Source organism: Rhizophagus irregularis, chromosome 7 (genome assembly GCF_026210795.1).
Source record: "Rhizophagus irregularis chromosome 7, complete sequence".
Lineage (NCBI taxonomy): Eukaryota > Fungi > Glomeromycota > Glomeromycetes > Glomerales > Glomeraceae > Rhizophagus > Rhizophagus irregularis.
The window spans coordinates 4176352-4194252 of record NC_089435.1 but is presented as its reverse complement, the minus strand read 5'-3'; the positions used below and the strand labels follow the sequence as shown (position 1 = coordinate 4194252).

At 28.5% G+C, this 17901-nt stretch overlaps 4 protein-coding genes across 4 annotated transcripts; all 4 read left to right on the top strand.

Annotated features, from left to right (window-relative positions):
* Positions 1-824: 824 nt before the first annotated feature.
* OCT59_027656 (uncharacterized protein) lies at positions 825-2900 on the top strand (the record flags this gene model as incomplete). Its single annotated transcript, XM_025329291.1, has 6 exons — positions 825-1458; positions 1532-1605; positions 1681-1722; positions 1793-1844; positions 1925-2113; positions 2197-2900. The coding sequence occupies 6 exons, from the start codon at positions 825-827 to the stop codon at positions 2898-2900; spliced, it is 1695 nt and encodes a 564-aa protein (XP_025173412.1).
* A 10066-nt stretch (positions 2901-12966) lies between these two features.
* Positions 12967-14112, top strand: OCT59_027655 (uncharacterized protein; the record flags this gene model as incomplete). Its single annotated transcript, XM_066137141.1, has 2 exons — positions 12967-13240; positions 13628-14112. The coding sequence occupies 2 exons, from the start codon at positions 12967-12969 to the stop codon at positions 14110-14112; spliced, it is 759 nt and encodes a 252-aa protein (XP_065993558.1).
* An 87-nt stretch (positions 14113-14199) lies between these two features.
* OCT59_027654 (uncharacterized protein) lies at positions 14200-15084 on the top strand (the record flags this gene model as incomplete). The annotated part of the gene is made up of 1 exon (XM_066137140.1): positions 14200-15084. One exon carries the CDS (start codon positions 14200-14202, stop codon positions 15082-15084), a length of 885 nt encoding a protein of 294 aa, XP_065993557.1.
* A 419-nt stretch (positions 15085-15503) lies between these two features.
* On the top strand, positions 15504-16785 carry OCT59_027653 (uncharacterized protein; the record flags this gene model as incomplete). Its single annotated transcript, XM_066137139.1, has 5 exons — positions 15504-15677; positions 15964-16005; positions 16085-16139; positions 16206-16394; positions 16457-16785. The coding sequence occupies 5 exons, from the start codon at positions 15504-15506 to the stop codon at positions 16783-16785; spliced, it is 789 nt and encodes a 262-aa protein (XP_065993556.1).
* Positions 16786-17901: the final 1116 nt, after the last annotated feature.

The following is a 17901-nucleotide window of genomic DNA, read 5'->3' as shown; positions in this document are numbered from 1 at the left end:
TCCTGCATAATGGATCAACAGGGTGTTATTAATTACTATGCATACTATGCAGAAGCAACCTCATTACAATATTATTTGATATAGAAATTAGAAATTATTTTTTAATAATGTTGCAACTTTTTTCCGTAATATTACACAATATTCATATTGCTATTATAAAAAAAAATAACATGCTTTATTACTAAAAGCTAATTAAATTCATTACATAATTTAATTTCTTATTTATAAAATTAAAAAAATGGAGCTTATGTACTATTTAATCCGCGAGAAAATTGCCTTGTTTCAAAAATCTTTTTTGAATGAAGAGTTAAAATTTGAGCAAATTTTAGAAACTCGCAAAGTTGCAAACAGATTATCAATTCATACCTGTTTAATATTACATTTAAAATACACTGTATATTGCTTTAAACCTTAATTCTCTTTTCATTCATGCTCTAAAAAATCGTAAATTAAAAATTTGTTATCACTATAATTGGTTAGAATTACCAAATTTAATTTTTGTTAATTACGGAAAAGTGGTCTAATAAACAACCAATATTACCAAGTTATGATTTAGTACAAGCAACGTACACAAAAATGTTACTACATTTGTGAAAGTTAAATGCGCGTAAAAAATTCTTATACGGTAGTATCCGGTGTTTACCGTGCATAATATTTGAATACATTTTCGTTTTGTGTTCAGTACTATTTAACTTATTTAATATTATGCATAATCCTAAAAATATTAAATACGACAAGATTTTTTTTTTAAAAAATCAAATAATTATTTTTCTTTCAAATATTTATTTTTACCGCATCAAGTCATTAAATAGAATACAATAATCATGTCAAAAAATTTTTTAGTCAATATCATAATATGGATGCTACTTCAAATATTAATTGAAGTAAATAGTCAAATGGTGCCCTTTAAACCAATTGGATATTTCCATCATACTGCCACACTCATTGATAATAAATTGTATATTTTAGGTGGTAGGTTAGAAAATGAAACATCAGCAAAAGACTTTTTTTATCTTGATGTCTCCGTTCCATTTAATACTCAAGAATTGTCATGGCAAGACTTATCAAATATTAATATGGTCCCGCCACATGATTCTGCAACATCAGTTAAAGGTGGTGCGAATAATAATACACTATTTTTGTACGGAGGACATACAACCGATCAAAATATGGCATTGGTTTATACATTTGATTCACAAAGTATTATATGGGATATTCCAAAAATAACTGGAATTAATATGACCAAAAAACGGGGTTTAAAAGGCATTATCGATTATAATGGAAAATTTTATTTATGGTCCGGAGAATATGATGTTAACGGTACTTATGTTATAAATGATATGCTTATTTTAGATACATTAAATCTTAATTGTAAAAAAGGAAGTTTAGTTAATGCACCAATTCCGAGAAGTGAATATAGCGCTACCCTATTACCCGATAATAAGATTATTTATATAGGTAAGCGAATAATTTTTGTAACTTTTATTTATTTTTTACATATGCTTTATTACTAATTTATTAATGGATATAGGTGGTGCGAATGAATCTTGTTTCTTTGGAACAACTCTAAATATTGAAATAGGTGTCGCTTTAACATTAAGTGAGGTAAATTTTGTAAATATTACTATTAATAAACTGAATGCGCCAGAATTCTAAACTCCGAGTAAATTATTTAAATAGATCTATATATATGATACAGCTAACGACAGTTGGAATACAAAAGTAAGTTAGTTATTTTAGTCATTCATTATAGTAAAAATTTATATTGTAATTAAATTTTTATTAAATTTAGATAACATCAGGAAAAATTCCTTCTAACAGAGCGGGGTTTTCCGCAATTCTTGGTATGCAATTAAATAAGAATACTATTATGGTCATTTTTTTAAGATTGAACATTAATTATAAATCTTATTATTTTTAATAGGTTTAGATGGCCAAAGAGTCATAATTTATGGAGGATATTTTAGCAATCCTGGATATTTAGATACTACACTTTATGTATTAGATTTAACTAATTTTAATTGGTATGTTCCGAAAATTTCTGGAAAAATTCCAAAACCTAGAGTATTTCATGAAGCAAATTTAATTGGAAAATATATGGTTATATCATTTGGTAAATATAGTATTCTAAATATAAAAATTAAGCAAATTAAACAAATTAATTTTTTTTAACAAAAAAAAAACTAATTTTAATAGGGTATGGTTATGATAGAACAGTTGAAAGTGATATATTATTACTTGACATTAGCAACAATGAAGAATATGTATGGACGACATCATTTGATCCTTCAGTTCCAAAAAATATCATACCATCCCCGTCACCAACTTCATCGCCCATCCCTTCTCGATCATTGCCACCATCATCACAATTATCCGATAATTCATCAAATAATTCTAATATTAATATAGTTGGTGCAATTGTAGGATCTTTGTTAAGTGGCATTATTTTCTTAATAATTGGATGTTTCTTTTTATACAAATGGAATAAAAACAAACAAAACAAAAAAATTATTTATGGAAATGATAATAATTACAATAATTACAGGCAAGAAGAAAAGGAAATTCCTACTGAAAGAGATTATGAGCAAGCAATTAATAATGAACAAAACATTATTCAAATAAATGACAATGAACCAACTAATGATTATCATGGGCAAGAAATTATTCTAACCCCCGATGAATCAATGATAATTCCAGCTAATGATCATGAACAAACGTATAAAAATGAATCTACAACTAATCATGAACCAATAATTCCGGAATCATTTAATAATAATTATAATGGTGAAAGGTTCTCATTACAAGCTTTTAAAGATGAAATGCTCCAAGCTGTCAAACAAGAAAATCAAAACTTGAGAAATGAAATTCTTCAAGTTGTTAAAGAGAATTATAACAAATAACAATACAAAAAATAATACGGGGTAAGATTATAATTATTAAAATTAATAAGTATATGACTTATTATTTACAGTATGTAGTGTACTTTATATTAATTTAATAAATAAAATGCACATATGCACACTTTGATGGTACACCAACTCAAAGACAAGTATTCCATAATGCGTAACTTATCAGTTCAATTCAATATTATAAAATCACATTGTCTGTATTTATCGTCGTGTTCTTTGTGAAGTAATATTAGTATTTCATACTTTTAATTATGGAAAGCCATCCTTGACAAAAGGTTAATGTCCAAACATCATGAAATATAATATTTAGACATCATGATGGTATGTCTAGACATCATGTTTGATATATGTAGGATGATATTTGTACATCATTCAACATGATGTGAAAGACATCAACCGACATGATGTCTAGACATCATGCTGATCAAATTACCAAATATAGTATATTTATGAGTTACACAAAATAAAATTTACTATATTTGGTAACGTGATGTCTAAGACGTCATGTCGGTTGATGCTTGAGCATCATGTTGAATGATGTACAAACATCATCCCACATATATCAAACATGATGTCTAGACATTATCCAACATGATGTCTGGATATCAACCTTTTGTCAAGGACAGCTTTCCATATTTAATTGCAGATCTGCCTAAAATTGGCACTGCGTTACTAATAAAATTCGGGGTTAAATTTGCCGATTTTGTACTAGAACACAAACTTCAAAAAAGGATATCTCTCATAGATGACATATTGACTATAAAAAAAATCATATGATATACTGAAAAAATACTTGAAAAAAACGAATTTGCAAAAAAAAGTTATACATTCGTATGCAAAATAATGAGTTTACTAGTATGCGCGCGCGTCAGATTTACACCTTAAAATATACGAAATTTCAATATTTCATTTTACTATATTGCATTATTTACATTAAAAACCTATAATTTTTAGCTTCTAAAGTTGTTTTTAAAAGCTTTTTTGAAATATTTTTATTATTAAAAACAAGTGAAAGTTGAAGAAAACCAGTTACAGAAATATAATTATAAAATTTTTTGGCAAATATGACTTGTCATAAAATGAAAGAAAATATTGTATTTATGATATTTCTGTTTGTAAAATGGGTGAAACTTATTTTGCGCGCGAGATGCAAAAAATGCTTTTTTTTATTATCGCTATTATCCCCGAATTTTATTAGTAACGCAGTGCCGATTTTAGGCAGATCGGCAATTAAGCTAATTAATCTGGAGCGAAGCGAAATTATAGATTTAATAACATAAAATGTCCTTATCTGCAACTTGCAGAATGTCATTGCACATGATCTCGAAAGTACCCATATTGTTTGTTTCATCACTGACGTCAATAAATAAATTAAATATTGTCGTTTAAACAACAGTTTCCATTCCCTACATTTAATCTTGAAATTTAAATATGAATGTTAATTTATCCAATAAGTTGATTAATTCAATTAATTAGAATAAAGTAACTGAAGTTAAAAACATATCTGCTAACAAAAAAAAATTCTAGATTCTCAACACATTAGAAATAGTGATCAAATAATAACTCCGTCATACAAATATGAATTGATATTTGTAATGCCAATAAATTATCTTAGTTAATTACTTAAAGAAAATTGATAAATAATGTAAATAGTTAAGGAAGGAAATAAAACTCAAATATACTTTGAAAAATTAGATAAAGGAGAATTTCATCAGTAAAGAAATACTAAATTACGAGTAAAATACCATTACCGGTAGAGATGGGGAAGTTCCAAACAGAGCGGTTCCAAACCGGTTCTGGAACCGATTCTAATTTTAGCAGATTCTGAAGTCTGAACTTGAAATACTCTGGGAACTGTTCTAAAAATTGAACCAGAACCGGCTCCGAACTGGTTTGAAGGAACCACTCCAAATCGGATTGTCATCAAAATTATGATGATCACGGACCAACCATTGTTTGATGACCAATCAAAATTTTTCTAATCGATCTTCATTGCATGCTCTACCTGCTCATATTTTACTTAATGAGAACTGAAGCGGGAACCGATGAAGAACTGAAATGGAGCTGACGAAACTGATCCCATCCCTAATTACTGGTCAATACATGTTTTTCATTTAGTGTACAATAGGATCCTGCGATAAAGGATGTTATAACTTATAAAACTTAGCTAAATTACCAAGAAAACCAGGAATTAAAGGAATAAAATCCTTAATTTCAATAATAATTATTAGTTATATAAATATAAATGTCTCAGATGTCCATCTGGCACATAACGTCGTGACTATGTACAACACTAAAATTAACAGCTTGGTAATGGTTTGTATAACTCAACTGATACCTTTTATTTAGGATTGCAATCGAGGAATTGATCGATCGATCGTGCAGGTGTGTAATCGAGATTAAGCTTAATTGATCACATGCAATCGATTTTTAAATCGATCGTTAAATTTAAGCCATTATCAATGATTGAATTTTTATAAAAATTTCATATTAATATTTTTTATGCAAAAATTGAAAAACAAATTAGTTCGACTAAAAATTAGTTCAATTTTAATCAGGCCAATATTTGCGATTGAGTCATTAATTGAACCATTTAATGATCGATGTTAATTGGTTCGATTAAGAGCCCTATTTTATTTATGAAGGATAGTCAATTTTATTAATTTGGTTAGCTGATACCAGACAAGATTTTCTATGGGAAAAAACTATCCCAAGAGCACCCAAAAAATTCTGCGTAAAATCATGTGATTATCTCATAATTGTGATAAATTAAACTTTTAACAACAAGGTATTTTTTATCACTTTTCTACTTTAGTACTAGTAGTAGCGTAGTTAGGAATGGGGAATATATACCCGGTATATATTTAAAGGTATATACCTGGTATATACCCAAGAAATAATATAAACCCAGTATAACATGGTGTATACTATTTTTAGACATGGTATATACCCTTAAAAAATATATAACACATTATATACCTAAGGCTAAGCGTAGTTTTACTCCTAGTATAGTTTAGATCGAAGGGTGGGGTTCTACTTTTTTGGAATGAGAAATGTAGTTCTACTTACCTGAATGGCTGTTAGTAGCCTAGGTTGCGCATGTTGTTAATGTAACAGATGCAAATGTATCGTTCTTATAGTACGTGTACGACATACTATCTTATACGACCTATATTATGTGACATATACAGTGGGTTACAAAAAGTGACCGACCACCTAAAAATTAAATAAATTCAACCATTTTCATTAATATTTTTATATTTAGAGTGAATTTATTTACTGCACCCTGCGTTACAACGCATCCTTCCTTTTTTGTAAATTGTTTATGTCGATCTTTAGTTTATACACCGCACCCCCTTAAAATGGCAAATGATAAACATAAAAATATATATAAATTTGTAACGCAGGGTGCGGTAAATATGGCCCGCCGTAAGGACAAAAAGTAGATACAAAAGTTATTATCTGAATATACAAAAGTTATTATTTGAATATACAAAAGTGATCATTTGAATATACAAAAATGTATATTCAAATAACAACTTTTGTATATTCACATGTATTAAAGTGGTCATTTGAATGTACAAAAGTTGTTATCTGAATATACAAAAGTTATCATTTGAATATACAAAATTCAATATGCTATCAATTTGGCCAAATCTAGAATTAAAAAAAAATTACTGCTTAATTTGGAAATCTACTATATATTCAAATGATAACTTTTGTACATTCAAATGATAACTTTTGCATATTCAAATGATAACTTTTGTATATTTAAATGTTAACTTTTGTATATTCATATGTCAACTTTTGTATATTCAAATGTTAACTTTATGTTATATATTCAAATGATAATTTTTGTGTATTCAAATGATAACTTTTATATATTCAAATAACCACTTTTGTATATTCAAATGACTACTTTTATACATGTGAATATACAAAAGTGGTTATTTGAATATACAAAAGTTAATATCTGAATATACATTTTTGTATATTCAAATGATAACTTTTGTATATACTTTTTGTGCTTACGGCGGGCCATAGGTAAATACATTATTTCTTATATTTATATTAAAATTAGAAATGTAAAATCCATTTTATGAACATTTTTTTCACGTAATTAATAATAAAATTGTGTATAAATATTCAATTTTCAGAGTGAAAAAAATTTCAACTTTTTAACCAGAACAGCTAGAGTAATGTAAATACCAGAAATCGATCCTTTGACTTAAAATTTGTTTATCTTCAAAACATCAGAAAGATTCGATCAGTAGTTGTTGAGAAATCTACTTTTAAAATCAATGAATTTTGGTGAAATTCTTATAATTTTATATGTAGATCATCAAATTTTGCCGATTTTTAAAAGTAGATTTCTCAACAACTACTGATTGAATCTTTCTGAATTTTTGAAAATAAGCTAATTTTTAGTCAAGGAATCAATTTTTTATACCTATTTTACTCTATCTGCTTTGGTTAAAATGTTGAAATTATTTCTACTCTGAAAATTAAGTATTTATATACAATTTTAACATTAATCAAGCAAGAAAATGGTTCAAAATAAGTTTTTACACACTTAATTTTAAAATAAAAATAAAATTATTAATGAGAATATTTAATTTTATTTAATTTTTAGGTTGTCGGTCACTTTTTGTAACCCACTGTACGTCGTATAAGATAGTATGTCGTACACGTATAAGAATGATACATTTGCGTAACAGATAACGTTCACTCCTCTTCTATAAATAAAATAAAATAAAATAAAAAAAAATCACTTTTCTACTTCAAACATGGATATTATAACTAGTAATTGCAGAAATGTAAAAAATGTCGAAAATTTTACTTTTAAATACACACCAGTTTAAACTTGTAATATATGTCTCCATAATGCTGCTTTACAATATGAACAATCTAATCAATTTAATTCGGAACTTTTTAACACTAGAAGAAAACAGCTATTTGAATAGATTTTAGAAATTGCCGTGATACTAATGAATACTTAGAAAATGATTTAACTGGTATAGATTTTAATTGCAATATTTCAATTGATATGATCCAAAAAAAATTATCCAAGATGATCATTGATTTAATAGGTGAAAGTGACAGCTAGTACTGTATTATTATATTTATAAAGATTCTTATACTTCAGAAAAAGCATCTGATATTTTAACATTTCAGTATAAATGTTCTCAATGTAAATCTCTTGCAAAGAGACCTAGAAAAAATGAATCCATGATCGAATACCAATTGAGAGATTTAATTGCAATGGGTTAAATAAAATTAATAACATAATGAATTTAATGAATAATGATGAATCTACTCAATTTACAATTGTAAAATCAACAAGCGATCAAACAATGCAACTATTTAAAGATTACAAATTAATACTACATGAAGCAATTGAAGCATTAAGAATTGTAAAGGAACAAGAAAATATTGGTAATAAATGATGGGCACAAGCAATTCAAACAAGTTTCAAGGGCATTAAAAATTTAGTAACTGATATTAAGATATTGCCGTATAAGAATAATACTAATTATTCCATTCTTTTTTAAATATAGTTTTTCAGTAGATTCTTTTATTCTTTAGGGCACTAGTGATACTTTTCTATTAATTGTAAGATATGTGACTTGTTCTTTTTATTGAAATAATTTATTTTCCTTTTTTTATTGATCATGATTCTTTAGCTTGCTTTTTTTATTCAAAAGGATTAGCAAATTTCTACCAAATACTATTGATATCTTGTGCACATTATGTTTATTAAAACCAATTTCAGTTATCCAAGAAGCGTCTCTCACATTGTTAAAGAAAAATAATAATAAGGGAATAAAAAACGGGGTGATTCTTTAGTTCATAAAATTATATAAATTATAATTATGTTAATGAAGTACTATACAGTATAATTTCACATTAACAACTTTAACAATTTTGAACTTTTAAATGTTATACAATGCAAACAATGAATATTACGAGTGACATATTTAGTTTACCAATAGCAGGACCAGCATTAAGTAGTTTCTGAGACATTGCTAATAAATTATTAAAAGAATCAGGGGTTATAAGAAAGAATCCTTCATTTCGAATAAGATTTTACCATAATTAACTTTTACGTAAATGAACACCAAATCAAGTGACTATCATCTGAAGCAAAAACAGATGAGACACAGAAAATTGAGGCTGTACAACAGTACAAGTGGCTAATAACTTTTTTATTATCTTTTTTTTTTTTAAGCGTTAATTACTAAGACATAGTGAAAGAGGAGAGTACATTAATAAGCATCCAACTGCTACAACAATATACTAGTAACTATGGTACTATTAAAATAGTAGTATGTCGCGTATGAGTTCTCGCTACCAGATACTTAATATACAATAAGATAAAATATAATAATAGCCCTTCCCGGTCGACCACCATTTTCCGTTAGTAGATTATACCTTTTCATTGATCTAACACATTGACCACCTGTGATAAAAACTCTAAACGTCACCTCCTTAAACAACTACTCAAAGAAGCCATAATTTTCTAGTAACCCTAGTATACTAATAATCCTCTTCAAACAGTTCTCCAGGGTATTGCAAATAAACGATACGTAACTTCCTCGAAGTTTATTAACGCGGATCTTCCTTAAGAATGTGTGTAGGAAAAACTATATTACCAAATTGGGTGTGTAGTGTTACGCGATAAAATGCACATCCGATGTTCGACGTTATTCGATGTTTATATAACGATCCGATATAATTTGTGTCCATGTCGATTTCTATCATTACATAACGATTTATGACCGCAGGTTGTGTACATTAAATTAGCCATATAGATAATATTCTTTATTTTATCAATTTTATTATTATTTTTATTATTAGTTTTACATATGTAGCGATAGAATAATCATATATTACAATATTGTTTGTATTATTATTATATTATATTATTTATTGTCTATAATTGTAATTTAAAAGATTATTGATGTATGTTGATGTATAAGATCTATAATAAGAGTTAATGAAGGATAATTTGATTAATAATAATCAACTGATAGAATTTGTCATTCGTAACTTATCAAAAGGAGGGCTTATAATGGTTATTTTTATCACTATTATAGTAATTAGCCATATTACCATGAAACATATTCCGTTATGTGTTTAGAACCTATCGGTAGATTAGATTTTGATATGATAATAGATGGTGTTGGAAAAAGAGATGGAGAATAGATATAAATACCTTTCACCAACTCGTTGATAAAAGTAGGGAGGACCAAAGATTGTATTTTACCAGCTATAGTAGAAATCCTTTTCCCTATCACTTTTTATCATTTATTATCGCTTTGTTGTAAACCCTTAATCCTATCCCTTCATAACGTTATTAATAAAAACCATTATACATCGTATCGTTAATTATTGTTTCTGTGTGTTTTGATATATTATTCATTTATTACTCGACGTGTGTTATCATTATCGTATTTTGTAGGTATTTATCTTGACGATTCTTAACGAACAATACCGGATAAGTAGTATTGAGTAAGAATCCTGTTGATAACCTGGTGTTTATATGACTTATTTTAACCAACCGTCGACCTTTACTTGCCGATATATTTCGGTAACAGTAGCTTCTTATGTTTTTTTCTGTATATATAAATAATAAATTATAAATAGTAAACCTGTCCAAATAAATTAGTTTCTGACCAACTGGGTCTTGTGAATATCATAATGTTTTATTGTTTTGTCGTGTTATGCCAACTTTCCAATCATAATCATAATCATAGAAAAATAAATATTTTTTCATCCGGTATCAGCCAATCATACAGTTTTTTTTTAAGAATCTTTTTAGATAGATTTTTAAATTTTCCAGGTTCTCTTACGTGTAAATTTTGTTATACAAACCGCTATTAAGTCCAGTTCATCACGACGTCACATATCCGAGGCATTTGTATCAAATAATCACTATTGAAATTAAAGATTTTATCTGGTTCTCTTGGTAATTTAGCTAAGTCTATAATGTCCTTCAGAAACTCTTTATCGCAGGGTCCTATCGGTACACTAAATATAAAACATATATTGACCGGTAATAATGGTATCATACTAATTTTACTTCCTACTGATGAAATTCCCTTTTCCTTTTATCTAATTCTCTAGAAAGTCTATTTAAGTTTACTTCCTTTTCTTGACTATTTATTTTACACTATTTATTTAAAAATTTTCATTAAGCAATTCCGGCCGGAATTGAGTTTTTTATTTGGACAATTTTGTCCAATTTTCTGGTCAGTAAATTGATTGTGAGATCAGGTCATCAGGCCGATAGTACGTGTGTCACAGGTATTGTGATTTCAATCACAAATTAATCTAATAATTTAAATACAACCAATTACAACTTACGGCATAATTTCGTATTACACAGTGTTTTCATAATTTTGAGCCGTAATCCGTGTAATCTGAAATACTGTAATTACTACTTACGGCAACCAACATTTATACTTTTAATTAATTATAAAAATTTAGAGGTTATATCAAGAAATTTTGATTTTTTTGTAGGTTTTATGATGCAAGATAAAATTGCCAATGGTTATCGATGTAAAAATAAAAATACTTAATTCAGATAAATACTGTATGTCGTTTCGCTATAAACAACCATCCAACGTATCCTGTTTAATACAAATGTGTAAGTTCCAAATTTTGACCTTTATTTTAAGTGCTAGTTTTCCTTTTTATATAATTCCAGTAGATATTTATTATCTTTGTTTGTTAGAAACTGACTGGCGTTATAATAATTCCGGCCCTGAAAAAATGTGCACAACTAATAGTAAAATTTTTCTCGTCTGGATTGTCTTGGGTCCCTACTTATTTCTTTTTTTTTTTTGTACTAAATAAAACTAATCCCGCATTATTATTACCACCTATGGAAATATGAATATAAAGTTGATCTTACTGTAAGTGTTCTTCCTCATGTAACCTTTTACAGTATAGAGGTAATGCAGATTTAAGCCAAAAACTAACTAAATTCGTCATATCATTTAATTTTTTTATTATTTCTTTGGTACAAAAATGAAGGATGCTTTACAATTAATTTAAAAATAGAATAGTACTTAGTATGCCAAGATTTTTGTTGATCGCAAGCTAGCTTTTTTCAGTTGATTAATTTTAAACAATAAATGAACTTTTTTTCTTTTCTACCAAAATAAAGTTATTAAATAGAGCATAATCATGTCAAAAACTTTAATATATTTTAAATTGTGGTTCTTACTTCAATTATTATTTGAAATAAATTGCCAAATGACACCTTATAAGCCAATTGTCTCAAGTCGTAATACTGCTACGCTTATCGATAACAAATTGTATATTTTAAGTGGATACGACGATTCAGGTTGGTAAAGAATTTTTTTACCTTGATTTATCCGTTCCATTTAATACTCAAAATTTATTATAGCATGATTTATCAAACATTAATATAATTCAATCAATCGTGGGTGCTACATCTGTTAATGGTGGTATTAATAATAATACACTAGTGTTCACCTGTTGTCTACGACAACAGTTAATATGTAATTCCGGCCAGAATTAAAAGATCTGCAAAGAATTTCCTTTTTTGGAAATTTGAGCAACACAATTTTTTTAATTTCTCTGAAAAGTAACAGAAGACAAAATTTCCTTTTTTGGAAATTTGCGTAACCGACAATTTCCTTTTATGGAATCCTGTGTAACCCAAAATTTCAGTTTTTCGCCAGAAATAAAATTTCCTTTTTTGGTCTTGTGTAACATTGGCGACGAATAGGAGTAGGGTTACACAATTCAAATGACTTATTTATATGGTTAATCTAAACATAACGCCCACGTGATTGCAGTGTTTTTAAATATATAGATAGATTAATTATGTATGGAGGAAGAAATTTGATCAACTGATGAAGTAAAAAAACTCTTTCCCCTTTTTTTATTTTGTTAGTTTTCCGCAGTAATTTCGCAAAGTTTTTTTTTAGTTTCTATTTGAAACGCTAAAGGGGACGAGGCCCAAGCGGGCACCTTGGTCTTATACAAGGTTTTTAGTTCTCATCTTATCCCACACTAAGGGACTATGTCAGCTCCAAACTACAACCAACCCAACTTTTCCGTGGCTCCATATGAACCTTCGAAACCTTATCCGCAGTTGGACGAACATTCTGATAGCAGACGAAAAATTCCTGAAGGCAGACTTGCTAAAGATAATGTTTCAGAGACGACTATTAAACCACAGGATAACACATTTCCGACCATCATAGTCAAAGCTCCTTTACTTCCACCGAAACTTTCGACCTTTTCTTTTTTGGTCTCTTTCGAAAAATTTTATGTGACCGCTACGTCTAAAGCAGGTTATAACAAGATCTACGAATGTAGGCGTTCAAAAAGTTTCTTTTTCGAGGTTGTCGATCAAATACCAGACACCAATGAAATTCACCTAAAGATATACACAAACGATCATCATATGTTATCTACTCCAATTCGGTATTATTCCACAAGCAAATTACCTAATCATCGATTTCAAATATCGAAGTGCCTCACGCACTTTTTTTTACATCAACGAGTTATTCCTCGGCGTATTCAAAATAAATTTTTTAACATGATACGACTCAAGTTGTTAGATAGACTCAATCTGATAGCATCACGTGAAAGAAAAATCACGTGTAGTAATAATATCACCAAAACCTTTTTCAACTTCTCTTACAAACGATACAGATTTTATTTTGGTATCTATGTAGCTTGTAACCATCTACCTACAACGAAGTCTCCTCATCAAAAAACAACACCATGCCGTACACCGTGCCCTTTTGTAAAAAATTTTAATCGACACGCTTGTAACCAACATCATTCGGCCATCGCTCAAATAATAAAAACTCCTTTAGAGGATAAGGCAGTAACAGCACCTAAGAATAACATCGTTCATCACAAAAGTTTTCACGCCAACATAATTTATAGGAAATATAACGATAACTCAAAGCAAAAGATTTTTTCGAATCGATTGGGCATTTCTTATACAACGCGTTATGAAGCGCACAACCTTGACTCAATTTTACCACCTTACAAGGCTATTGGTCCTATGTACACCAAGATTTACGAAAATTTCTCTCGTACGTTAAGTTCTAATCCACGTATAGCTGCACGGCAGAATGCTCGTTTTGACCGATCTTGTCGACGTGTTTTCAACAATAATAAACCTAAAACTGGGATGGCTCTTAAACTCTGACATAAGATTAAACTGGCGAATCAACGGAAATTCCTTTTCTATCGATATCAAAAGTTCAATAAACGGATTCCTCATTTAAAATTCAACATGGGATTATTTAAACGCTTCCCAACCGTTCCTTTATTCCGTTTCCCATACGATCAGAACTGTACTCTTCTACATCTACCTGATGATAGGATATTTCCTCCTCACATTTCTTCTGCATTACGCAGTGCCATCAAGGATCAGGACTCCGATGATGAGAATCATTCTTCCGTTAAGGATGGCCGGGATGATACACCTGAAAATTCTTATAAGGATTGGTATATCATGAATCTTATTGACGAACACTATGGTAAAGATGCATCGGAATACATAGATGCCGTGCTTTTATTACAAGACTCTACAATTCAGCTTTCCTTGAGAGACGCATATATGCTAGGTTTAGACGATGATCGCATCAGTGAGATCAAAGCTCGAGATCGCCTTAACGAACGGTCAAATGTCATTAAGGACATAAAAGATCATAACACCTCTGCCAAACATTATCTTAGGCGTACTAATGCTATGGAGTTTTTCACTCAAATGAACGATAATTTTGATGAACGTATGGCCAGTATTCGCAAATTCGCTTATGGAACGTCTAAAAAGACAAGCAGCGACAAACGAACAGTTGCATCAAAACGTCTTAGTACTTTGATAACAAATTTTGGACAAAAATACAAGGATGAACATTACCCCTTTAAACCATACCGCGCTATTATTCGCGCAAATGATATCCAATATATAAAAGATGATCTTGGTGATACCTCCGATGACACGAAAATCATAGAACGTCGCCAAAAAAAGCGTCGCGCCAGACATAATCATTATAATAATTATGGTGACCTCATACCTCTAACAAAAAAAATTTGTCTTTTCGATTGTAGGGATACCAAAGAAGAAGACTTCTTACCCTCTAATATAGATTTAATTTTTAAATTTCGTATTTGAAATAATTTAGTTTCTATATTATGTAATTCATTTTTTGAATTTGTCGGTTCGTATTATGTTAGATATTAACAATTACAAATAGTGTGAATCATTCCACCTATGACAGTATTTACAGGTGGCGACCTTGATGGTTGAAAGAAAAATACGGGTTAATTAGTTCACTTTTTAATTGGTTCATTGGTTCCTTTCTGGTAGGGGAGGGGATCATCCTGGTTCGATGGATTTAAAGAAGTTCGGGTCCGTCCTCGGGGGGATGATAGCTAGAAGTAGGATAGCACGGTTACGTATATGTCCTGTTAATAGTCTGTCCGTCTTCACATAAAATAAATAAATAAATAAATGGAGGAAGAAATTTGACAAATATTGAAAATTTGGCTTTGGTTTATATGTTTGATACACAAAGTAACTCATGGAGTAAAATGGTTGAAGATAGTTATGTTAGTAGGAAGAGAAGTTTATCAGTTGTTGTCGATTACGATAGAAAAATGTATTTATTTGGTGGATGGTTAATAAATAATGAATATACGAATGATATGTTTATTTTAGATACAATAAATTTAAGTTGGAGTTCATTAAATGCAACCGTTCCAATGGTTAATTATGGCGCAACTCTATTACCTAATAAAAACATTATTTATATAGGTATGGTTATGTCGTTAGAATAAGTTTTTACTTTAAAACAAGAACACTATGAGCAATGCATAATTTTACCATTTTACGTGGTAAAGTCTACCAATCAAAACTGTATTGCTAATCATGGACTGTATGTATCCGTGATTACTTAACTTATTTTTGTATTATTAATTTATTATTATTATTTGAAAGAGAATAGTTTGTTTAAATAATAGCAAATTAATTAAATGATTCATTTTTGGATAGGTTTACTTGTACGATACTATTAATGATAAATGGAGTATAAAAGTAAGTCAAAATGTATTATCATTATCGTTATCATTATTGTTATTATAAATAATAAATAATAACTAATTGTTAACTAAAGAAAACTTCTGGGCCATCAATACCTTCGAAAAGATATGGTTTATCTGTCGTCCTCGGTATGTATTAAATAAAAACAAATAAATTGGTTGAATTCTAATTCTAATTAGATTATTATTTAATAGGGTTAGATGGTAAACAAGTAATAATTTTTGGAGGGAAAGAAAATACTATTATTAATCCTAAAAAATCATTATATAATTTAAATATAAACACTTTTGAATGGTCTATTCCCAATGTTTCTGGAGGAATCTCAAAAAGTCGATATTATCATAAAGCACATGTAATTGGAAAATATATGGTTATATCATTTGGTAAATATAATATTTTTATAACGTAAACTTGGATTCATTTTAACTAAAATTAATTTTAATAGGAATGGGTTATAACAAATCAATTGAAAGTGATATATTATTACTTGATATTAATAACAATAATGAATATAAATGGACGTCAATATTTGATCCTTCGACTCCTCCATCGCCATCTTCCCCATTTTTACCATCTTTACGACCATCTACTAATCCTAAAACTTTATCAAGAATTACACCAGCAGCTATGGCTGGTGCAATTATTGGAACTTTGTTTGACGTTATATTATTATCGTTTGGAAGTTATTTTTTATATAAATGGAATAAAAATAATCAAAATAAAAAACATATAACAAGAACAATTTTAATTCCTCATAGTTATAGTAATTGTTAACATCAAAGAGAAGAAACTGACTATAATTTAAATTTGAAATTCAAACAGATTACTAATAATAATAAAATTGTGACGCGTTCACAACTTCGCCAAAATAATTACAAGTCACATGACTTATTTAACATGGGTCGACATTTATGGAACCAAAGCAGAAACTTTTTAATTGTTACATAATTACATAAATCCAGTTAAAAGTAAAGAAAAGAATATTAATTTCGATTAATTTGGGCCGGAGTTATAACTTGACAAATTTTAAATCTTAATTCCACACCGTCACGGCTATTGTATTAAAGTTTCAAAGTTCAAGAATTTTCTGAAATCAGGCAAATAAAAGGAAAATTATAATCCCGTATTGTTACTATTACTAATTATGAGAATATAAATAAAATAATTGTGCAATTACTAATCTTAATTCCTTATGCCAGACATATATAGTATGGAGCCATGAAATAGTGTGATTTAAACCAAATTCGTAATATCATTTAATTTCTCTGACTTACAACATTGATTTGTGAAAATTATTAATTTAAAAATAGAAAAGTACAAGAATTTGTTTCTTTGTTTTAATACTATTTATTGATCACAAGATTTCGATTGACTAGATTTTTTCAAACCAATCATAAATATTGTAATATTCCGTAATATTACTATACTATGAATTTAATTTACAATGTTGCTGAAACAATTTTTGATTTTGTGTTTCACTATCTGCTGCTTATGTAAATTTTTTTCTTTCAATACGGCAAGATGTTTTTATAAGTAAAATAAATGAACATTTTATCCTTTCGATCACATTAGAGTTAATAAATAGAATATAATTATGCCAAAAGGTTATTTAGTTTATTTTATCATATTATGGATCTTACTACTACTTCAAGTATTAATTGAAACAAATTGTCAAATGACGCACTTTTCTCAAGTCGTAATACTGCTATACTTATCGATAATAAATTGTATATTTTGGGTGGATACGATTCAAATGTAAATCCTGTTGGTAAAGAATTTTTTTACCTTAATTTATCTGTTACATTTAATACTCAAAATTTATTATGGAATGATTTATCAAGCATTAATATAAATTTTGTAAAAGGAAATAAGGTCATTTTATATATTTTA